The 25,053-nt window shown below is 33.8% G+C and overlaps 1 protein-coding gene across 8 annotated transcripts; it reads right to left on the bottom strand.

Annotated features, from left to right (window-relative positions):
• Positions 1 to 982: 982 nt before the first annotated feature.
• On the bottom strand, positions 983 to 25,053 carry BNIP2 (BCL2 interacting protein 2). 8 transcript variants are annotated; one of them, XM_074294945.1, is made up of 12 exons: positions 24,833 to 25,042; positions 17,637 to 17,743; positions 16,968 to 17,035; positions 11,885 to 12,061; positions 11,191 to 11,232; positions 10,229 to 10,405; positions 9,419 to 9,521; positions 8,808 to 8,939; positions 6,595 to 6,681; positions 6,397 to 6,495; positions 5,704 to 5,739; positions 983 to 2,816 (listed from the first exon to the last, which is right to left on the bottom strand). In XM_074294945.1, exons 1-12 carry the CDS (start codon positions 25,037 to 25,039, stop codon positions 2,762 to 2,764), a joined length of 1,290 nt encoding a protein of 429 aa, XP_074151046.1. In that variant the 5' UTR covers positions 25,040 to 25,042; the 3' UTR covers positions 983 to 2,761. The 8 variants fall into 8 exon arrangements, with proteins under 8 accessions (XP_074151046.1, XP_074151048.1, XP_074151051.1 ...); XM_074294947.1 differs by having other exon boundaries at positions 983 to 2,813; XM_074294950.1 differs by lacking the exon at positions 11,191 to 11,232 and having other exon boundaries at positions 24,833 to 25,053.

Raw genomic sequence — 25,053 nt, 5'->3', positions numbered from 1 at the left:
TGACTCCAGAAGCAAAAAAGTATGTTTATTAGAGGCTGAATGATAAATCTGAATGGATTTCTTAACATTGTCTCTTATTTCACTGTGTATGACTTATTGCTTGTGCTCCTCAGCTTATTAACATTAATTGCAGTAATCAAATGTAGGTTAATAATCTTCCCCTTCTTCATTTCCTTAGAGGTGCTGGCTGAGCACAAGAAAACAGCTTGGTTAATAAATATATCTGCACTTTATTACCCATTACTTTATGCCCTATACAACAATGACCACTGGCTTTATCCACAGGTCCTACTTTAGGCCATTTTTATAAAAATTCAATTTATGGAATACTATCCTAATGAATTGAGTCCAGTTCATGAACACTGTGTACTGTCTTCTGCTCCTATAAGCAAATTAATAAGGTGAAATCAACTAAGCTGAGATATTAAAATCTTCAAGATAAAAGACAAAAATATATCACAGCCACCAAGACAAGCAGAACCGAAACAGTATCTAAGTCAATATATAAGTCCATATGGCTACATGGAAAAGCTAATTCACATCTTATTTAATAAGTCTATGTATGGACTAAATAAAATTTAAAACACTACATATATGCATGTAAAGCTGTAATCCAAATTAAGAATTGAACACCAAAATTGTTTTGTAGGGATTATAATAAAAAAAAATGCTCACAAAAATAGCACTAAAAGGCACATCACTGTCCTACAGATTTAATGACATTCTGCATCAAATTTTATTTTCTGTACATGATGATGTGTCTTTTTCTCATTAAAACTGTCATTGTTTTCCTATATCATTGTCCTTCAGAAACTTTTTTGGTATCATGGGGAAGTGCCTTTATTTCTAGAATGACTTGCTTTCAGCTTGAAATGTTGAGTGAAAAATTAAGAAACAAATATTTACATATAGCTATAATTGAATTGGGGAATAGCTTTTGGGGAGAAAAATGTATTAAAACCAACAGTTAATTCTCAATGACTACAGAGGAATGAGGCAGTTTATTTCTAAATAAGACATCTTACGGTGAGACAAAGAGAAGAACCTATTAATTTCTATGCATTAAAAAAACCAAAATGGCCAATTAGATCTATAATATTGTCTATATTCTTAACAGTCATGAATCTGTCTTAAAATAAATACTAAGGCATTGCAATGATCTTGAAACACTGAAACAACTGAAATGACTCATGATCATAGATCTATGGATATTTAATCCTGATAATTCACTCTGGAATTTTTCTTTTCAGACAGTCCTATATTGAATTTGTGACTGACAAAAACAAAGAAGAATTCCTTTTTTTTTTTTTCAAAAAGAAAAAGAAAAAAAAAGAAAAACACACAAGAAATTTGATATAAAAATCTTGACAAATGCCTCACAGCAGGAGAGTTTAAAACCTTCATTCAAAACCCAATCCAGGGAGCCTATGAAGAATTGGTATACAAGTTAGAGAAATTTACAAAACTCAAGACACATTAGGAAGGAATTGTTGTAATGGAAATGTTTCTTTAAAATCATTAGACAACATCAACAAAATATCATTCCAAGTTGTGTGTGTACCATTTCTCAGAGTAATTGTACTTACTAAATTCAACAAGAAGTTTTACACATTTTCAAATGATTAACTGACATCACAATTTAATTTAATATTAGATTTACAGTCAACTTCTATTATGATACTGTGAAGCATGATAGAGCATAAAACAAAACAAAATAAATCAAAAACCTAGTTTTAAAAATGACATAAGGAAAGTTTGTTTTTTTAAAGTGCCTACTTTGATGGTACAGGATTTTAAAAAAGTAAGCTTTTGCTCTCTGGAACAAACAGTGACAGTATACAACTTGCCACATTTTTTGCAGTGCTATCTAGTACTCAGCAGTCAAGTAGAATACTATCCTGGATATTTGTCACATTTGTGAACAATCCTAAGACATGTGAAAAGTTTTTATCTGTGCCCAGAAGTTGAAAGGTTCTTTATACATGCACACAAACACACCCACCTATTCCTAGTCCCTTCAGTTTATCCAGTTCATAAAATGGCTTTTTGACTTGTCTAAAAAGTGTACAATGCATTGTGTAGTTGCTTTTTCATGATGAGGGAGGGGAAATATACACTAAAGTGGAAAAGGTTGTCATGGCATATTCTACATGTATCCAATACATGAATAAGAATTGTCTTCATGTATTTCTAACAACTGGTCTAACCAGTCCAATACATAAAAACACCCTAATTTTCTAAAATCATAAGAAATGTGTTTAATCTTTTACAAAAAAATTCCATCATGCATTTTACAAAATAATGACTTCAGAGTCATTTATATGGCCTTATTCACCTGTATATTGCTCTATAATACAGGTATACAATATTATAAAATATTGTTCAAAAAAATCATAAAAATATATATTATCTCTCCTTTACCATTTTACGTTTATAAATATTTTACTGAAGAACATGCATCACTTAGATAAAACAAATGCAAAAATGCCTCATAAAAAAAAGTGTGGTTCTTTTACACATTTAGCAATATAAAATACAAAATGATTACAATATTAAAGTAGCTATTAAAGAATTAAATTCAAAAGATTTGCAAACCAATACAGCAGTGAACAGTTCCTTATACAAAAGTCCATTCAAGAAAATCAAGTCAATGTTGTAACAAGTTACACAGAAAAAAGGGCTTGTAAATGCATTATAATGCAAAAGAGCATCATATCATTCCATCTGCACATTCTCAGGTCTTTTGTTTGGACTCCCAAGTTTACTGTTCACTCTTCTGTTCTTCTTGTTTCCCATTCAATTCCTGATCAACTCTGCTTAATGAAAAATGGAATGCAAAATTAGCGTCAGACTTATACAAGTTATTGTCCAAAGCAAATGCTTTTATTTTAATTTTAATAGATTGAAAATTACAATGAATATTTTAGTATATAAAGATTATACTGTTAAAAACAAAATTTTGCAAAGAAACAGATGTAGTTACAATACAAAGTTTACCAAACAACATTTCCCAAACCAAGAGAGTCCTTTAATAACAAAAGAAAACCAGTTAAGAGAAGATAAAAGAAACACAATCTTAAATCATATCTGATTTTTTTAAAAAAGGTTATTAGAGGTTATCTATTAAAAAAGCAAAATAGACAAGGCCAGTATGAGCATCTTAAAATTAGAAATCATGGCTTGCTGAATCCTGGATTATGTATGTGAAATTGGATAGGACCTCTGATCTTATTCTAAACTCCTCTTTTTCATAAGATCAAAGATGGAAAGGAAGAGGAGATCTCAGAGCTCATCTAATTTGTTTAACGAAAGAACCAAGGCCTGGTGTGAGGGAACTAAAGATAAAGGAGCCAAGATTAGAGCCCTAGAATTTCTACCTTCAAATCAAACATCCTTCCCCTTGCATGATGATGGAAGTGAAGTGTCTGGCCCATTGCACCACAGTGCAATGTGTGTCTCTAAATATATCATAATAATTACTCAAAGACCACAGCCACATTGAGTAGAAAACTTAAATGCTAGCACTACTGCTAAATCAGCAGTCAATGTTCTATCTAGATCTATGATTACATTATAACTTATAGGACTACTTCCTGCTAAGATACCTCATAGCAATTTATGATAGGTTTGAGAAAAACATTAATAGTGTTATATTATGATCTAATGTGCTTAATATTTAATGATAGGTTGGTTTTACTTTGAAAAGTGGGAATATATAATTAAAAGTAGAAAGCCCTTTATTCAAACCATTCTACCATTAAAACATTTCCAGAAGTTATGATACATTTAAATTACTATCATTTATAAATGTCTTAGATACAAAAATATCCTTCAAATATACTCATACTTCAAGTATTTTAAGTGCTTTACAAATATTATCTCATTTACTCCTCAGAAGAATTAAATATATGCTATTTTTAATCCTATTTTGCAAATAAGGCAAAGGATAAGGATGAGACAAACAGATTAAATGATTTGTCTAGTCACATAGATATTAAATAGTTGAGGCTGGATTTGAACTCAGGTCTTCCTGACTTATCCATTCTGCCACTAGCGTGACCCTAAAAGTACCTGGGATACCATTCTAGAACTATATGGAATATACTGGTGGGTTTCTAGGGACCGCCCCTGCCTCTGCTACTAAAATTAACAGTAAATATCATAAATATTTACATATACATAAATGAATTTGTTATGCTTAAGTGCTTATGAGAGTTCCCATCTTTTAAAAGTAACTCCTTCTATATATTTAAAAAAAAAAGTCTAAGGCTGATATGGATTTTAAAAATTAATTTTAAGTTTGAACAAGGTGAAGTCATGATTCCATTGTAACTAACTAAAAGAACCTGATGATAAAATGCTATGTGCTCCATGCATGTGTGTATATATATATATATATATATATATATATATATATATATATATATATATATATATATATATATATATACACACACATACACTTGGTATTTTATATCAGAAATTCTAAAAAAGATATTTTAGGAAAAAACTAGGTCTTCTCCAGAACCCAAATTATATCTTACTATGAAATTAGGCATTAGCATTTGCCAAATATGGCTGTACTAAAAGCTATACACTGGAGTCTGAATGCCATGGGAGAATATTAAATCTCAGCTTATAATATTATCTTTGCACATAAAATTAGCTGAAGTTGCTACTAGAAAAAGTATCAACTATAAATTATATTACATGAAGAAATGAACAAAAAAAGTCATCAAAATTAGGAAAAGTTAGGCCTTTACAACTTTTTAAAAGCACATTGTTTTAGAACTTGGTTTTCTCCACACTTTCAACAATTATTAAAAAAAATTAAAAAAATTTAAAAAAAAAAAAAAAAAAAAAGAGAAAATAACCCACATACAAACACCAAACTTTCCTGCTAAAAATGGTTCTCACTAGAACTTCAGACTAACTCAAATAAATGTCTACATTTAATCACATCAGCACACTAATCTTAGACTGGGAGCTCTGTGGCTTGTTACAGCAAAACTATGCCTACCAGTTCATGTTTGTATCGTTTCTTTCCTACTGACAAAACACTGATGTAAAACAGTTTGTTACGCTCAAAGCAGAATCAAACTTAAAAGGAAAAGCGGGAACTTTGAATGTTAAAATGGTACAGTGGCTAAGCAGTGACTATTGAACTTAAAGGTAGTTTATCACACATATGATTTACTTGACTGGTTAGCAGGCCATTTAATTTTAAGCATACAAGAGAATTTAAAAATATTGGTTAGCAAAAGGAAAATACACATTGCAAATATAAATCCAACCCCAGGGAAAAATAATTTGTATAAATATACCTATTGCTTTCAAATATTTTAAGAGTTCTGAATTGTACAATCTGACATTTGAGGATAATATAAAATCCCAATACACATAATAATTTTCTAAATAGCTTTAATTTACATATAAAAGTCCCTAAAATAGATGAAGGCCGTGTATTGATAACTGGTTAACACAAGATGAGTCCTAGGCCATTCTATGTCAAGGACTCAGAATCATAATATAATTGGCATCATGAGGCTGCCTAGGATTAAGGGTAGAAAAAAAGATATTCTGGGGATTATTATATTTACAAGTGCCATATCCTTGTCTGCAAGCTAACCAATCAGGAAAGAGTTAGTGTGTGCAATGCAAATGGACTAGTCTAGATGCAACCCAGTCAAGGTGTGCATATACCTTTTTTGTTTCTTTTTAAACTTTTCTTCTTCATACCTTGGTAGGGAAAAGTTATTTCAGTAAATATATAGAAATAAGGACCAACAAAAAGAAAAACTAAAAACAAATGTTGATATAAAAAAGCTTGCAGACAAAATTTTAGAAAGTTTTGAAATATGGATGTCAAAAGTATAGGTTCTTTAGTAGCTCTATACTATATTAGTTTAACAAATATCAACACTGCCACATATTTTAAGTGATAAATATCTATAATAAAAAGGCTCAACATGTTACTAGATATGTTACTGGAATGAAAGGACTTTTCTTAAATTATAATATAATATTGTCTGCTTTACAGCTATCAACTTTTCATAAAAAGGCCAAAGCATAAATGAATGAAAATTCTAAGATTATGCATTTCCAGCAACGAAAGGTAGATGTCAAGAGATATTTGTACTTATCTTGTCAAATATAAGATTGGGAAGACAAGGAAGTACAAACTTATATGGAGAATCTCTGCATGTTTAAGCAACTATGAGTAAAATGTAACTTTGCCATAACTTCCTTCTTTTCCAAGGGACTTTTCCCCTCTACCCAATTTTTGTTAAAATACTGCCAATGTGGGAAAAATGGTCTGGGGAGGAGCAAACAGGATGGGGAAGATAATCACTATCCATCACATTCAAATGGTAAAAAGACAAGCTGAAAACATACTGTTTTATGCATTCTGGTATGCCAACATATTCCATGGGGACAAGTTCTGCTAGTTCTGCCAGGTTAAAGACGTATTTAATTTTCTGGCTGAATTTTGAGCTAGAAAATAACAAAAAACATAAAAATGTAATTAGTTATTGATTGTGACCACCTGGGTTAACAAAACAAAGGTAAACAAAAAAATTTCCAAAATATTACCTAATAAAAGGCCTTGTAATTGCTAGAAGTGTTCTGATAAACCAAGAAGGGTGAACTATTATTAAAGACTTTAGGTTTTTCCTTAACCTGAAAAAAAAAAAAAAATTCAAATGTTAAATATTCATGATCTCTATGCTCCCTTCCTGCCTTATATCTGATCTTTTGTTTTATCCATGATGTAAATTTTATTAATCTTATAAGAGATTTAAGGTAATGTCTAATATAGACCTATTACTTTAGAGTTCAGCATATATTAGTTAGGGTCATGTCAATCACTAATACATGTATTATGTAATGACATGTATTAGTGATTGACATGACCCTGTCAAGAGAAGGTATAAACATGTTAATTTTACACATACCCCTGCACCTCCAAATTTTGGGGGACTACAAATATCACAAAATTTAAACTGAAGGAAAGAATGCCACTGTGCATAATATGCTTAAAGGCTCCATTTAAAACTTTTCAAGTATAGTTCAACAGCAAAGTCAATATTTTACTAAGCAATTCTGAGGAGTATAAATACTAGACATGCAACATGGCACTGATCACTTCCATCAAAAAAACCAGCATTAATTGTGGATGGTGTTGACTAAAATGTAAATATGAAATTTTGGAAGAACTACACTTTTTCAACTATATTATGTTCTAAGTTTAATTCATTTTGAAAAGAGCCTTGCTATGTGATTAATTTTTAGACTGATGTGTTTAGTTCTTTTCTGAAGTACTCTAAAAAGTATACTTGAAGATCTTAAAGAAAGCAAAGGGATCTGTATGTGCAAGAATGTTTGTGGCAGCCCTCTTTGTGGTGGCTAGAAACTGGAAACTTATGTGGATGCCCATCAATTGGAGAATGGCTGAATAAATTGTGGTATATGAATATTATTGTTCTGTAAGAAATGACCAACAGGATGATTTCAGAAAGGCCTGGAGAGTTATATGAACTGATGCTGAGTGAGATGAGTAGGACCAGGAGATCATTGTATACTTCAACAACAATACTATATGATGATCAATTCTGAGGCTAATGGTACACTATTTCTTTTTTCTTCCTCTTTTTTTTTTTTTATTTAGAATTTTTTTCCCCACAGTATATATGCATGCGTAATTTTTTTTTTAAATAATATTATCCCTTGTTTTCATTTTTCCAAATTATCCCCCTCTCCCTCTACTTCCTCCCCTTGATGACAGGGAATCCCATACATTTTACATATGTTACAATATAACCTAGATACAACATATGTGTGTAAATACCATTTTCTTGTTGCACATTAAGTATTAGATTCCAAAGGTATAAGTAACCTGGGTAGATAGACAGTAGTGCTAACAATTTACATTCACTTCCCAGTGTTCCTTCTCTGGGTGTAGTTATTTCTGTCCATCTTTGATCAACTGGAAGTGAGTTGGATCTTCTTTATGTTGAAGATATCCACTTCCATCAGAATACATCTTCATACAGCATTGAAGTGTACAGAGATCTTCTGGTTCTATTCATTTCACTCAGCATCAGTTGATGTAAGTCTCTCCAAGCCTCTCTGTATTCCTCCTGCTGGTCATTTCTTACAGAGCAATAATATTCCATAGCCTTCATATACCATAATTTACCCAACCAATCTCCAATTCATGGACATCCATTCATCTTCCAATTTCTAGCTACTATAAAAAGAGCTGCCACAAACATTTTGGCACATACAGGTCCCTTTCCGCTCTTTAGTATTTCTTTGGGATATAAGCCCAATAACAGCAATACTGGGTCAAAGGGTATGCACAGTTTGATTCTTTCACAACTCCACCAACAATGTATTAGTGTCAATGGTACACTATTTCAAAGTCCGATTCTTTTTGTACAGCAAAACAACTGTTTGGACACGTATATATATGTATATGTATATATATATATATATATGTATATATATATATATATGTATATATATATATATATATATATATATATATATATATATATATATATATATATATATATATATATATATATGTTGTATTTAAATTTATACTTTAATATATTTAACATGTATTGGTCAACCTGCCATGGGGGGGGGGGGGGGGGAGAGGGGAAAAATTACAACAAAAGATTTGGCAATTGTCAATATTATAAAATTACCCATGCATATATCTGGTAAATAAAAACTATTTACAAACAAACGAACAAACAAACAAATAAATAAGTAAGTATACTTGGACCTTATATTACCTTCTATCAATTTGTTGATAGCATTTCCTAAGCCATCCCAGACTTGGCATTTTTCTCCGTGTTGTAGCACCATTTAAATAAACTATCATGTAGTTCTCTGCTACTAATAATTCCAAAGTGCCAATAACATATCTGCCAAAACAAAAGAAAAAAAAATTTTAAATATGTGGGAAATTTTTGCTACTTCTTTTAAGTTATGCTTTTAAAAAAATAACAGAACACAGATTTTGAAAAAATGGTCATAGTTTAAATAAAATGAACATAGATATTCAAAGGAGAATCTAGAGAGATTTCATCTCTAATTCTACCACTGACTTTAGGTCTATGAGAAAGGATTGATTTCAACAGACTAGTAAAACAAAGACTAGACTTAATAAATTTAGAATTACAAAGAAGCTAAAAGATCATCTAATCCAATCCCCCCTCAATATACAGGCAATTGAGGCTCACAGGGGTCAATTTGACCAAGGTCATAAAAGTGATCAGCCCTTACTGTTGATTATAAATTGAGAGGCTTCTTTTATCCTCTACATTTACCTCATTCCTTAACATATCTTGAAAATGAGGGAGAAAATCTAACTATCCTTTATATGAAGATAAATATTACTTACTTAAACAGATTGTCCATTAAATAGCGATAATTAGGTTGACCACTTTCAGGCATAAAGCAGACAGCAAACACAACAATTGCATTTAATCCATCTCCATAATAACCTGAAATTGAAAAAAAAAAAGCTTCTAATGTTCTAGTCATCTTCAGAAAGACAAGCTTTTCACTTTTTTGTTTTTAAATCTTTAAAAAACAAGGAAAAAAAGGAAAAAGGTAACAAAAAGCCCTATGATGTTAATTCATAAATGCACATTAATTTGACATTTAAGTTCTTTTCCATAGTTTCTATCATAATACTAGAATTTCTAGAAATCTCTCTCTCTCCCTCTCTCCCTATATGCCTCTCTTTCAGATTTCCTAAGGGAAAGGGAGTAAGAGGTAATGTGCTAAATAAAGAGAAGGGAAATCAAAGAAAGACATAAGTCCTGAAGTGATAAGGAGGGGTATAGAGTGCGGGAAGACAGAGATGGGATTGGGCAACTGTTTGAAAAGAGTTACAGCTACAAAAAAAAAGAGCTACAGCTGATGCTAACTGGCAACTCTAATGCCCCAAAGTAATTCTGAATCACAGTTGCAGTGAAGGGAAGAGTACTTGTGCACAAGGTATACTCTGTTTGAGCACAGTTCCAGGGTTGAGAAGAACACTAGTGCTACAGTAGAGTGAGGATAAAAGATCAAGAGAGCAGTGACCACACCTCTGGATCAGAGAGGGAACTGATGAACTACTAAAGAGTCTCAACTAAAGCACAATTTTCTTTTTAGGGATATGGCTAATATGGGAATGTTTTATATAATATTTATTAACTCTTACCTCCATGACTGATAACTTTTTTATAAGGTTCAATTGCCTTCATGTCAACCCTGTGATCCTGTTCTCCAATTCTGAACATACGCCAGCGTCGTCCATCTTCCTTTTCCTCTTGTGCTGTATATTCAGTAATTGATCCTTTCCTAATTACTTCAGTAGTTTTGGGTTTTGGAAGATCATCTGTAAAAGTAAATTTCTTGATTTATTTTTGCAATAATAATAATAATAAATTTATAGGTTAACCACTTTACTATCTATTTGGATTGAGTAAATTTTTTGTAAATTACAAATTGCAGAAACTGTACAACTTCTACAATTTACAGAAACTAAGTTTAATTTGATTGCATATTTCTCTCAGATCAATATTCCTTAATGGTATTTTTATTATTCTTTGTAGACACAAATTATAGCCATTATTCAGACACACACCTACAAGTTTAGTAAAGAATTTTCTTCTACCATAATATTATAGGGAAAAAATGTCCCACTATACTTGTAGTTTTTGTAAGTTATGCAAAATGATAGCCAAATTTCCTTTTTTATATCATGCAAATTATTCCTCAAATGTAAACCCAATAGATAAAAAAAGTGGTTAACTAAATTATTTTTCATTTGATCACAGGTTTGTGGGAAAGCAGCAATTAACACAATATTCTGAAATATACATGCAAATAAATTTAAAATTAACATTAACCAAAGCATAAGCACCAATCATTCAATGAAATTTGTTTCTAGATTACATTTTGGTTGATTTTTTAAATAAAGTAGTGATTTCTTGAAATTTTAGTATTACAGTCCTTACCCAAAAAATTAAGTGGATTGGAAACAAGGGAAGGAGAGAAAGGAAAAACCTACTGCGTGTTAGTTGTCTGTTTCCAAGACAAAGTTGTTAACGGAAAATATCCTTCCAGGAAATGAATGCAGCAGCATTAAAGAAAGAAAAGACAAAACAAATAGGCAGAAACCTGTTTCAGCATCTTTGTAGAACACTGCAAATGGAATACTCCCTGAACCAAGTAGCAGAAGTAAAAATATGCAGGTTCAAGACAACAAATTTGAACTGAATTTTAGTCAGTACATGACAAGTGTTTTTTTCTTCTACTATAAATTTCTTTTTATCTTATAGAACAGATCTTCTCCCCCCCCCTCACATTTTATATAAGTATGTTGCTGATACAAATGAAATGAGCTTATATAAAAAAGTTACAATTTTGTTCACTTTATAATGAACCTTTAAAGCTTTTAGCTGGCTAATATGTTAAGATTATCCAGAGGAGGGATGCCACCCTGCAAAGGACAAATTATTTAAGTATAAAATTAAGTAATGAGAAAACAAAGGCAAACTATCTTTAAAGTAAAAAATGAAGCCACCTAGCCCAAATATAATAAAATTGCTAGTGCATTTTTTTTTGTCCCACAGGAGACATCCTATTATAGAAAAGTCAAAAGGCTTTTGGTATATCAAATATATAAGTACAGAGATATACATATTCTGGGAAAAAAGAATAACTTAAAAATATATCTTAACCAAAAAATGATGGGAATGTATATAGTGTGCAAATGTATATAGTGTATAAATTTATCTTCCAACTTCCTTAATAACTTCATTTATACATTTCATTATTTATACATCAAGAATACAAAAGATAAAATATTTACCTTCCCATTCAAACTCATTACTGTTCTCAGATGGAGTTTCTAAACCATCCAAGTCAATCTCTCCACTTTCATCCAAATCATCTGACAAAATGGAGCCATCACTCCGATCCAGTGTTAAGCTAATATCTGGAGCCATTAATTTTTTTCTTACTTTATTTCCATTTACTTCTAGCAGGCCTGCAAATGCAAAGTATATTAATGTTGTTTCATTAAAAAAAAAAAAAAAAGCTATATTATATATATTATAAAATATATATTATATATTATGAAACAGCTATAGCATAATGAAGTTGTTAAGTGTTTCATTACTGTTTATAAAGAATGTTAATTTAAAGTAAACTATTAACCCTTAATTTTAAGCTTTAGTTCTGTCAATTCAAGAGCAAGTAAGGTTTTTGTTCCTATCCTGGGGTTTTTCTTCCCAGTGTATATTTTTGCCTGTGAACCATTTTTGTATTTTAAAATGTGATTATAAATATCAAATTCAAGACAACTAGCCAATTTTTTTTTTGGTGTCAAGTGTCATTAATAGAATCAAATATGTAAAAAAAAAAGAAAGCTGAAAAGAATGAAGATTAAAAAAAAGGCAAGAAAAAAAGGATGGGAAGAACTAAAAAATATAGAGAACTGGGGAGGGTAAGAAATAAGATTATACTCTAACATACTGGGTGAAATATTTGAAATATTCCTTTGTAACTGATGATAATTACTGGGCCCCTAAAAAGAAGTCTGGGGGAATAGCAAGTAAGGGAAGGTGATACAATGGCAGGTGTAAAAACTACAACTTCACAGAATCCCATGGGGATGAAATGTAACAGGTCTTAAGGGTGGTGCCAGTTAACTATGCTACAAATGTATTAAACCTCATCTTTGTAAGTCATTCTTTAAATTCTAAACAATTTGCTACATGTCCTCACTACTATATTAAAGCCATCAAATTCAATGGCCTTTTGCCTCACCATCCTTGAACTCTCTGTAGCATTTAAGAATGCTGAAACAACTCTTAATCCTTAGTCACCTTGTCTCATAGGCAATCTTAGCTACAATTTTAATGATTACTAGTCAAATGACTCCAAAATCTGCATAACCAAAACCCCCATTCTCATTTTCCTATTCCAGAACCACATTTTAAGATACAAGTCCCCATTAGAATTTTATACTTAAAATGCCCCAAACTGATTTTCTCCCTCAAGTGTTCTTCCTCTCAACTTTTCTAATTCTTTACCATTGGTTTTCTCAAGGGACAATACCTCAAGCAATCAGGGTCATTTCCTTCACCCACACAGATCTCTGGGGCTATCCTACTGTGAAAGCTTGTTGTGCTAATGAATACTTTTTGGATTTGGTTCATTTGATCAATTCTGAATTCATCTAAAGCTACTAGTTCAATAGAGCATAGTGAATATCTTGTCAAATGCTTTTGCAAAATATTAATTATGGCATTCTCCCAGATTGATCCATTAAATAACCTTGTCAAAAAAGTAAATATATTTTAACCAGTATGATATATTTCTGCTGCAACCACATTGGTTTTTGCAAGCACTGCAAATATGTGTAAACATTTAAACAATTCTCTTGTTGCATAAGAAAAATCACATCAAAAAAGAATAAGAAAACAATGCAAGCAAACATCAAAAAGAATGAGAATGTTATGCTGTGATCCACATTCAGTTCCCACAGCCCTCTGAGTAGGAATGGCTTTCTTCATCACAAGATCATTGGAACTGGCCTCAATTATCTTATCATTGGAAAGAATCATATCCATCAGAATTGATTGTTTCTGTGAAACCAAATGTCTGATATTCTCTTTTTGAGCCAAATCTGATGCTCATCCCCCTTGCCTCAATTATAAGTCCTCTTTGCCTCTTCATAAGATGTAATTTTACCTTTTATTTCCTGTTTTTCTAGTATAATCTCCTTTCCACCTCTAGTTTTTTTTCATATTATAATAAAATCAAATTATACCCACACATTCTAAGCATACCCATAACAGAAATATAGTTCGAGAGTGCTTTCCTTAATCTCTTGATTTCTGTCTTTGGAGATCAAATTTTTTATTCAGTACTGGTCATTTTTATCAGAAAGATAAAATTCACCTATATCACTGAATAGTCTTCTTATTCCCTGAAAGATAATGCTCATTTTAGCTGACTAGCTTATTCTTGACTGCAATCCAAATTCCTTTGCCTTTCAGAATATCAGATTCCAGGCCTTTGAATCCTTTAAGGTGGAAGCTGCTAGGTCTTGGGTAAATCCTTGGTATTTAAACAGTTTCTTTCTGGCTGCTTGCAATATCTTTTCCTTGGTGTGACAGTTCTAAAATTTAGCCACAATTTCTTGGAGTTTTAATTTTGTGGCTCTTTCAAGAGATGATCAGTCCTTTGTTATCCTAAATTGCAAATGTAAAGATCGATGATATTTAGAATGAGATTTTTGGGCTGCCTGAAATAAAGGAGTATTGGCTAACATGGTTAGAAGGCAATCTGCCTTCAAATTTCCATAAAAAATAGGACCTTGGAAGTCCACTATGAGTGGACATGGAAGACAAATCTTACCTGGAGGCTTTCTCACTTGTTCTTGGAAGTTCCTTAAAGAGCTGATATATATTGGAAGCTACAAATTTTATTTGGGCTGTGGCAATTCTTTGTGCCACACCTACAGAATAAGCCAAATCAGATATTATATTTACAACTCCTGATAAGAGCTAATCTAAGACTATTTTACTTTCTGATTTTAAGACATCCGGGCAGTTTTCCTTTATGATTTCTTGTAAGATATTATCTAGGTTCTTTTTTTTTTTTTCATCATGGCTTTCAGGAAGTCCAATAATGCTATACTGTCTCTCCTAGATCTATTTTCCAGGTCAGTTGTTTTTCCTAAGAGGTATTTCATATTTTCTGGGTTTTTCTTCATTTTTTTGGTTTTGTTTGATTCTTGAAGTCTTATTGAGTCATTCACTTCCACTTGTTAAATTCTAATTATTAATGTATATTTTCTTCAGTTACCTTTTTTAGCTCATTTTGTATTTGGTCAATTGAATTGCTTTATTCATTTTTTTCCATTTCACAAATTCTGTTTTCCGATGAATTGGTATCTTTTACATATCTATTTTGTAAGGAGTTATATGCTTTTTTTTTATTTCATCAAGTATATTTTGTAGGGAGTTATGCTTTTTCTATCCCTTCTTGCAAAGATCTCATTTCCTTTCCCCATTTTTTTCTAATGTCTTTTAAGATTTTTTTATGAAATCTTCCAAGAAAGCTTTAAGAAATGGGAACCAGATTATATCTCCTTTGGGACTTCATCTGAAACTGGGTTTGAGGTCTGTTCTTTCTCTCCATAAAAGCTCAATTTTTTTTAAGGTTTAAGATCTGAAAAGGAGTGACAGCTGCTTTGCTCTGGGGCAGTTCTGTTGATTGACTTCATGTGCTGTGTAATGGTGGCTAAGACTCTTCTTCTGGGGCTCAGTGGTTTACAATTTCCCTTTTGTAACAAATATGCTAGATCACAACTACTTGCAACCAGGATAGAGTAGCCTAAGAGATTCACAAAAGATCCCCAGTTGTGTGGAAGTTGCAATGCTCTGACTCCCCACCCCAGCTCCTTGTCCTTGTCTCCCTGTGCTACAGTCTGGGCTTGGCAGACCATCCCCTTACCTGTTTGAAACAGAAGGAAGTTATTCCAAGGTATCTTCTAGAAATGTGTTATACTACAAATATTTGTGGGTTCTGTGACTCCAAACCAGTTTAGAGGCTTAAATCTACTGTTGGCTTGAGAGAAGGTCAGAGGAGGTCACAGAAAGTCGAGTCTGCTCTCCGCCATCTTGCCTCTGCCCTGCTATCTTTTCTAATATATTCTGAAACCATGCCAAAATTGAAGTTATGCTAGTTGATGTATATTTTGTAGATTTTTGTATTCTTCCTTTTAGAAAAGATTCATATTCCTGAGCTAAAATCTGGCCTCAGACACTTACTAGCTAGGTTAGTGTTCTGTAAATAGAGCATTGTAGACCACTCCAATATCTTTGACAAGAAAACCCCACATAGGGTCATGAAAAATTGATTGAAATAGTGAGGTGCTTCTCATTCTTCATTATTATCATTGATCTGACAATCCTTCAGTAACCAGAGGGAGGTTCAACTGGACCAGAGCATCCACCCTCAAAAGCAATTATGTCTTATCTCCTTAACTTGGTTATCAACAACCTCTACCCACTTTTCTCCTGTTCTTTCCAGTCTAAAGATCATTCTTCTTAGATGAGAAAACAAATTGCTTCCAAAGCTTCATCCAAGAGTGGATCTATTCTATGCTAACACTTTAATATACTCTTATTACCTTTCAGAAACTTTTCCTATTTTGGCATAAATTCTATCTAAATTACCCACACCAGATCCTCTTTCTCCTGATAAAAATCTTTTCATCAAACAAACTTATTTGAGCCTTTTCTCTGTACTTCAACCCCTGAAATCTCTTCTAAAAACTTGTCCCTCAATCATTCCTCCTCTCTAATCTCTCCCTGTCTCCTGGCTTCTTCCAAGCATTCTCAGGTTCTACCCCACCCTGAAAAATGAACTCTTCAAATGACCTTGTGGAACTCCATGGTACTGTTCCCTACCCCTGTCCTTTACTTGGCCCAAGGCCTATAAAAAAATTATACTCATTGCCTCTACTTATAATATGGATCCTTTCTCCAGTGCAGCAATCATTCTTTAAATTTGAAGGCATCTTGTTCTACATTGTACTGTCTTAGCTATTCACTAAAATGTATCCCTGACCTCCACCTCCATGCTTTTGCACAAATTATCTTCCATTCCCTTCCACCTTCACTTGGTTCAGATGTCAACTGAGACAACTGACAGTTTTTTCTTCTCTCACATGTTTACCTGTTTTCATGTTGTATTTTGCTAGTGAAGGCAGAGATTCTCAATGTGCCAATGTATCTCCAGCATTTGTATTTGGTGTAGCAAATAAAAGGTATTTAACCAATATTTAGTGAATACAACTATGAACTGATTCAGCCCATTCTTAAGGAAAATGAGGTGATCAAGTAATTTCCCATAAATCCCCAGTATAAGATGCTTACCTGGCTGGTGTTCTGGTCCTACTGCAGTTAATACATCTGCTTCAATGCTGTCATCCTCTGGTAAAGGTCTGGATAGAAATAGATATTGTAATTATCTCTTCTTCAACCACAAAAGTTGACTTAATATAAAAATGACTATGTAATTAAGCAAAAGCTGTATGCAATGTGGATTGAATTGTACTGCAAATTTAGCCAATAACCAATAAAGACATTTAAGTAATCCGTATGCAGATTACTCGAATGGAAAAATGAGAAAAAAAATTTCTCGTCAACAGGAATAACTTGACAATAAACAGAAGGCTAAAATATAATGGACCGGAACACTAATCAGAAAGCCCAAATTCCAATTTTGGTTTGCTTTAAGCATATAATTTATCAAAGCTCATTTCTTCATTTATAAATTAGAGACTTTATACCCTTAAAAGACTGGTGTAATAATGCATGCAAAAATACAATATAAAGACCTTGTTTCTACCATAAATGTGGATAGTATATGAAAGCAATTAAAAATCATTTAACTATCCCTTCTCTTGGGGGGAAAAAAAAAGTCACAGGATAACTGCCTTACAGATTCTAAAAGAAATTAAATATTAACAAGTTAATGTAAGCCAGAAGTTATTTTACAATAATTGTTGAAAAATTTCCTTTTTATCTTGAAGCACTGCTTACATTGGGAAGTCTTCATCTTGCCATTCTTCCTTAAGTTCCACACCTTCCATCCTTAGCCTGGACTCAATATCACCTAGAAATTCCTGGTAATCCAGAGAATCACTGACCTATGGATGGAACAAGACAAAGATATATTATGCCACTTGTCTTAGCTTAATGTGTCTTAAGATGTGACCAAAGTCATAAAGCAAAGTTACTCAGGAAAAAAGATTCAAATTTACCAATTCTAATCTAAAAATGTAATGCCCATCATCTTCTGGAAGTATTCTTCTATTTGGGTTTCCATAATGTTTTCTGTTGGTTCGCTTCTTTCCAACAGAAAGATTTCTAACACCCTTCATTGGTTTCTCTTCCTCTTTCCACAACAGAAAATGGTACAACTCCCAAAATTCTTTCTGTTCTTAGGATATTTCATGACTTTAATTCAACAAACATGTATCAATTTCATGAAGAACAAAAAGACAAAAACCAAAAATCATTGTCCCTATCTATTTTACAGGTTCAACTACCAATTTTTATGTGGAAGATTCCATTTCAATATGCCTACCTGCTGAATCTCTTCATCTGGATGTCCTAAAATTTTGAACTCATTATGTCTATAAGAGAACTCATACTTCTCTCCTAAATCTACCTACTCCCTCTTAATTTCACTATTCTCAGCAACCCAGACTTAAAACATACTTTTTTCTACTTCAGCCCCTGCAAACCAGTTTCCAAGTTCTATACTTTCTTTTTCTAAGATCTTTTATCAGTCCCCCCTAATACAGGCCTCTGGATCATAACCAACTAATAACTACTTCTTGACTGCAGACAACTTTCATTTCCAATTTGTTTTCCTCTCAGAGGAGAGTCCCACTCACAGAAAGTACTTAACTGTTTGTTGAATTGAACATAGGCTTCTTTAAAATTATACAGCACAAAATCCAATATTCAGAATTATATGCCAGGATTAGTCATTTCTTAAAGTTCTATACCCCAATATATATTGTAATGTCATGGGAGTTTAATTTTGTAGTTGGTAAAAACCCAGAAGACCAAAGCAAAATTTAACATTTCTGCTATTTCACTGCAAACCTTTAGATAAGGAAGTAGGCTAGTCAACCAAGATTAGCCAATTTAGTCAGAGTTCTCTACTTGGAAATATTAGCATTGAAAAGACTTAACAGGAAGCTAACAAGAAAAGCTTATATAAGCACAGCCACTTTGAGGGAAATCAAAGTACTACTGACTCATAAATTTAACAACTGCCACTAGGTACTTTTTTTTTTTTTTAAATTAAAAGGGCTGACAGCAATAAAAAGTTAACATAATAAATCAGATTTGTTAATCTACACATTGGGGCTGATGCTGGCATTAATTACTTTGATAAATACTTTAGATTTATGTGAAGGGATAGTTGAGAAAATACAGACCCCTCTTCTCAGGCAAAGAAAGAATGCATAGAAACAAGGCAAAAAGGAGTAATAAAATTAGAAGTTTACAATCCAGTAAATTAAGAATTCTCAGACACAGCAGCATCTTTAGAAGTTAATGAATCCAGCAGAGTTGAAGAAATCTGTATGAGGAATTATCAGTCCACTCATAATTTTTGCCTTAATACCTTTCTAGACTTATTTCATAAATTTCTTCCATATATAATAGATTTTAAACAAACTGGATTATTGAGTTGTTTCCCAAACATGACAGAGGCTGTCCTGTTCTGGCTGGCACTCCACTCTGCTATCCTTTCTCTTCTTCCTGCCCTACCTTTTAGAGTAACCAGCTTCTTGCAAGATTCTGCTTCAGGGCCACTTATTTTATAGAATCTTTTCTGAGTCCTCCCTACCTCCATATTATCTCCTGCCTTGAAACACTTTAACTTTCTCAATCTATTTCCTCATTTGTGTTGTTTCTCAGTCGTGCCTGAGTCTTCAGGACCCCATCTGGAGTTTCTTGGCAAAAATACTAGATATACCTACTACTTCCTTCTCCAGTTCATTTGATAGTTGAAAATTGAGGTAAAAAGAGTTAAATAAGTTGCTCAGAGTCACACAGCTAATAAGCATCTGAGCCAAATCTGAACTCAGGTCTTCTGGGACTGGCCTGGTTCCTCATCTATAAAATCAGGATAATAGCAGCAACCTTATATGGTAATATTTGTAAAGTGCTTTATAAATGCCTACCAATTTATGTTTTATGTCCGGAGTAGAATATGCATTCTTTGAAAAAAGGAACTGGTTTTTATTTAGTTTGCTTTCTGTCCTCAAAGTGGATAATGAAAAGAAAGACATAGAATAGTATTCTAGGACATAGATGAAGAATAAATAAAGAATGAGGGCCCAACAAAAGTGGCTGAGAAAAGTAATGGTCAGAGAAAAGTTATGCTTCCCACCTCATGTGGCTTGTAGTCTAGCAAGGGAATAAAAATATACAAAATATCTGTATATTTCTATATCTATCTCTTTATATTATATACACATTTTTAGGTCAGACATCTTTGAAAAAATTCTATTCTATGAAATTGTTTTTTGGGAATGGAAAAGGGAAAAAGGGGAAATTTAGGTGCTATTAAACAAATCTTTCATAGGGAATTTAATACAAGATATCTGGAAATTAATACAAATTAATACAATATAGTATAAAGTAGAACAAAATCATTATATGCCAGGTACTGTGCTAAGCCTTAGTGGCACAAAAGGAGACAAAATATTTGAAACAAGCCAAATGGAAAATTAGCAAAGAGAAGGCACTGGAATTAGGAAAGGTTGGTAAAGTTTTCCTGTAAAAGATAGGATTTTTGATGAGACTTTAAGGAAGTCAAGGAAGATAATATGAAGAGATGAATGGGATTATTTGATCAGGGAGAGGGATTAGCCTTGGTAACGAGTAATGGTCATTGGTAAGGTCCCCAGGGTGAAAGAACAATTAGTAGCAGAAAATATCAGAATGAAAAGAAATGATAAAATAGGAAGAGGGAGCTCAAGCCATTTAATTAATACATAGAATTCAAATGACTAAGAGGGCACTCCAAGGACAGAAGTTACAAAAGCCTGAGCAAAAATATGAGGTGCAATTAAAAAACCCTTTGGATGGCCCCTAACTTAGGGAATCTAGTATTACTGATAAGATCTGACCAATTCATTGTACTATAATATGAAAGTTAGTATTTATATAGTGTTTTAAGGTTTGTAAAGTGCTTTATAATTATCTTATTTTTATCTTCATAACTCTGAAAGGTAGATATTAATATTTTACAAATTAAGAAACTGAAGCAGATAGGTTAAGCAACTTGCCCAGGGTTACACAGTAAGACTTTAAATAAATTTACAAATTTTCTGATCCACAGTTCTTGTTCTTATGTCGTATCAGGGCATTCAGACAAATGAAACTCTGTTCCTAAGTTTCAATGAAGGACACAAAATGTATGTGTGTGTGTGTGTGTGTGTGTATATATATATATATATATACACACAAAATAATTTGATAGCACAATAGCTGAAATAAGGAAAATGTTCATGTAACAGGTGGAATATAAGGGGAGCTTTGAAGGAAAATAAAAATTCTAAAAGGCAAAGGTTAGAAGAAGAGCTATAAAAGGTCAGTATGACCACACAGTACAATGCAAAAGTCAGGAAAGTCAAGAAAGCTTAAAATGAAAGATTTTTAACTTGATTCCAGAGGCTATAGGGAGCTTATAAATAAAGTGATGAGATGGATTTTTTAAATAAGAATAGTAGCATAGCTAGATGGCTTCTTTTATCATTTTGGCAACTATGGATTGGAGCGGGAAGAAGTTAAGGAGATGATTTAGAAAATTACTTCAAGGAAAGAGTTTAGTTTCTGATCTAGGGAAGCAGTGAAAAGAGTGAAGATGACAGATGAAACATAAATGAATTTGACTCTGAGGGGAGATTAAGAAGAGGTAGGAAGAACACAAAAAGAACTATACAGGAAAGATCTTAACATTTATTTGTAACCATAAAGATCTGGCTCCAACTAAGAGCTAGATATCCTGGAAAATGAAGTCAAATGACTTAGGAAACATGCCTAACAAACAAGGTTAGTGGAGATGGGGGGGAAAAAAAAAAGATTCCCCAACCTTACTGTATATCATTAACTTATAAGCAGAGTACATCATGCAAAAATGCCAGGCTAAGTGAATCAAAAGTCAGAATTAAGATTGTTGATATTTCTTCAAGAAATCTCAGATATATAGATAATACCACTCTGACAGAAAAAAGAGAAATTAAGAAGCCTCTTGATGGAGATGAAAGAGAAAAGTGTAAATAAAAGCTGTCTTGAAACTTATCAAAGATCTTGGCAACTGATCCCACACCTTCTGGGAAATAAAATGGTAGTGTCAGAGTTATATTCTTGGTCAAAGCTAACTGCAGACAGCATTTCAACCATGAAATGAAGATGGCTTGCTTCTTGGACAGCATACTAAAAAGTAGATATATCACCTTGCTGACAAAAGATCTCTATAGTCAAAGCTATGGTTTTTCCAGCAGTAATGTATGTCTATGAGAACTGAATTATTAGGGAATCTGAACACTGCAGAATTGATGTTTTTGAATTGTGATGCTTAAGACTTTTGAGAATCCCTTGAGAAGCAAGGGGATCAAGTCAGAAATACTTAAAGACCCTAATGCTGAAGGCAAAAAAGGGGGATGACAGAGAATCAGATGGATAGACAAAGTAATGGAAACAGGAACCTGGACAGACTTGGGAGAGACAGTGGAGGATAGAAGGGTCATTATGGTCCATAAAGTCATGAAGAGTCGGACATAATGGAAGAACAATGCCCACACCAAGTCCTGTTGATTCTACCTTCACAAAACTTCTTGGCTACACCCCATTCTCCTTGGATACAGCTACCACTGGAATAGGTTCTTATTACTTCATTCCTGCGCTATTTCAATAGTTTTTTGATTGGTCTCTGCATATTTTCAGTCTATCATCCACTCAGTAGCCAAAGTTATCTTTCTAAATGCAGATCTTATCACATCACCCTCCTCTTCAGTAAACTCCACAGGCTCCTTATTACTTCCTGAATCAAATCCTGTTTGACTTTTACAATCTGGCCCCTTCTTATCTCCATCTTCTTACACTTTATGCCCCTCGAGGTACCCAACAGTTTAACAGTTTAATCATGATGGTTTTTTCAATGATTTTCAATGGTACAAAATCCTTTACTTTTTGGCTTTCCTTAAGTCAGGTCAAAACACACTTCCCAAAAGAGGCTTTTCTTGGTTTCTTTTTCAATGATAAATATGTCTTTTCCTCAGAAATTACTTTCAATTGCTCTATACTTACCTTGTATACTACTCTTTGCAAACAATATCCTTTTATTGGAAATGCATGGCTCTCAATAAGAACTCTAGCACTTAAAATCTGGCACAATGATGACTAAAGGAGGAATCAAAACTTTTCAAATACTTTGGGTATGAGGGTGAGGAAGGGACTCTCTTTGGATAACTCCTACAACTTCATTTTAATTCTGACTATTCTGTAATTGCTACACATTAGCACCATTAGTAAAACTAACAAAAGCTTAAGCTTGTGTATTCAGGACTACCCAACTGAAATCCATTCTTACCGAGTCTAGTCCTAACTGCTAGAATAGGCTTAGATAATAGTACTGTAAGTTTAAATTACATGGTGGGCAGACAGAATTCGTTCAGACAAGAGTGTCACAATCTTCTAGTTTTCAGATGTCCCCTAAAAGTCAATAAATCTGATAACATTACAGGGCATTTTAAATTATCTCCCAAACTATTATCACCTAATCACCAAGATAAATCTTAAATGCTTGCCTATCAATGTCCCACTTAAGGAAAGAGCAGTAAAAAGTCAAATGACTTAAAAAAGGAAATTAGGGAGTTTCTAATCATAAATCTTACCAGTCAAAGATGTCACTTAATTGTTGAAAATTTATAGGTATTTCTAAATACAGTACAATTATAAAAACAAATTATAATATCTACAACAGGCCCTACTGCTGACATGCATAAAAAAATGGTAATGACTTTTAGCAATTACTTTTCTAACATTTGGTTGTACAATTGAAATTGCAAATATTCTGGATGTAAAATAAAGTACTTTTGTCCATTGGCAATTTTGAAAGAAATGTGCTGATAGAAATAAAATAGATTTGCAATTCTCATAGCCAAGTAATGATTACTGTAATAACAGGAAGAAGTAAAAAAAAAAAAAAAAATTGGTATCTGTGAAACTGAGTTATCAGGGAATTTCAACTAATTAAGTTACAGCACCTACTCTGTGCCAGGCACTGAACTGAACTTTTTCCTAAATAAATCTCAGTAGACTCTCCCAGACACCCTCGGAGGGAGGGGCTTATACTATCCTTATGTTTACAATTGAAACTGAAGCAAGTAGAAGTTGACCGTGCCTAGGTCACCCACAGCTACTAAATGTAGGAATCTGAATTTGAACTCAGGTCCTCCTGAGACTAGGCTCAGTTCCATGCACTGTGTCACCAGCTGCCTCAAAGAAAGGCGGGACATGGGCAGCTTTTATTGTAACTGTAATTTACTAATAGTTTCAAACTTACAGGAACTAAGACTGACATAATAAGGGCAGGTTCGGTGTCCCAGCCTTCCGGCACTGATGTGTCTCTGCTTGTCTCTGCTCGAAAAGGTCTATTCCTAAAACCTTCTACAAGAGTACCGTCACTTGGGAACACGGGTCATCATTTTTAAGTTTTCCTTAAGGATGCGGATGCCACAAAGGCGGCAGGGAAGAAAGCGCCTAAAAAGGGGGTGTTTTCATTGTGTTATCACGGACATCTCGTGTTTATCCGACAGAAGCTAAAGAGACCGATTAAATGCCTCTATTCCCTAAGAACACAAGGCTTCTAGAAACTCGGGGATCTAACTTTTGGAACTAAACCATCCTGTTAGTATTCGACACGGCCCCTACAGCACCCAGCCTCGGGACGCAGAGAAAGGACGCGTTCCTCCCTCCGTCCCTCGGCGGCCCCTACCCCCGCCTCAATGGCAAACAGGGGAGGAGCGGTCACGAACCTAAAAGAGTCTGGGCAGTAACTCCGAACCGGCCCGATCGTGCCGCCCAGCTCCCGGACAGCGGCGCGGGCAGCCCCCAGGCCCAGCCCGTCCGAAGGTGCCGGTTTGGCCAGCTCCTGCCCGCCCCGGCGAGCACAGAGCCCACCTCAGCCCGGCCCAGCCCGCACTTACCCGAGAGGAAGCCTCCGCCTCCCCGTCCTCTTCGGCCCTCCAGGCCGGCGAAGTCGGGCTGACCCGCCCCGAGCTAGGTCCTGCGCCGGACTCCACCAGAGCCCCCGGGTCGGCGGCGGAGACCCCAGCCAGGTCCCCCAGCCGCAGCGGCAGCGGCAAGAGCGCTGACCTGGATGTAGATGAAGAGCCCGACGGAAGTGACAACATCGCTGCACTTCCCT

The sequence above is a fragment of the Sminthopsis crassicaudata genome, chromosome 2, assembly GCF_048593235.1.
Source record: "Sminthopsis crassicaudata isolate SCR6 chromosome 2, ASM4859323v1, whole genome shotgun sequence".
Classification (NCBI taxonomy): Eukaryota; Metazoa; Chordata; class Mammalia; order Dasyuromorphia; family Dasyuridae; genus Sminthopsis; species Sminthopsis crassicaudata.
This window is presented reverse-complemented; position numbering and strand designations above follow the sequence as displayed.

Excerpts from the sequence above, each read along its gene's own strand:
- BNIP2 (XM_074294945.1), bottom strand. The coding sequence starts at position 25,039 with ATGTTGTCACTTCCGTCGGGCTCTTCATCTACATCCAGGTCAGCGCTC. Across the intron at positions 10,406-11,190 it reads CTACAAAGATGCTGAAACAG|ATGATCTTCCAAAACCCAAA; the intron begins GTTTCTGCCTAT and ends TTACTTTTACAG. Across the intron at positions 8,940-9,418 it reads TTAATGGACAATCTGTTTAA|ATATGTTATTGGCACTTTGG; the intron begins GTAAGTAATATT and ends TTGTTTTGGCAG.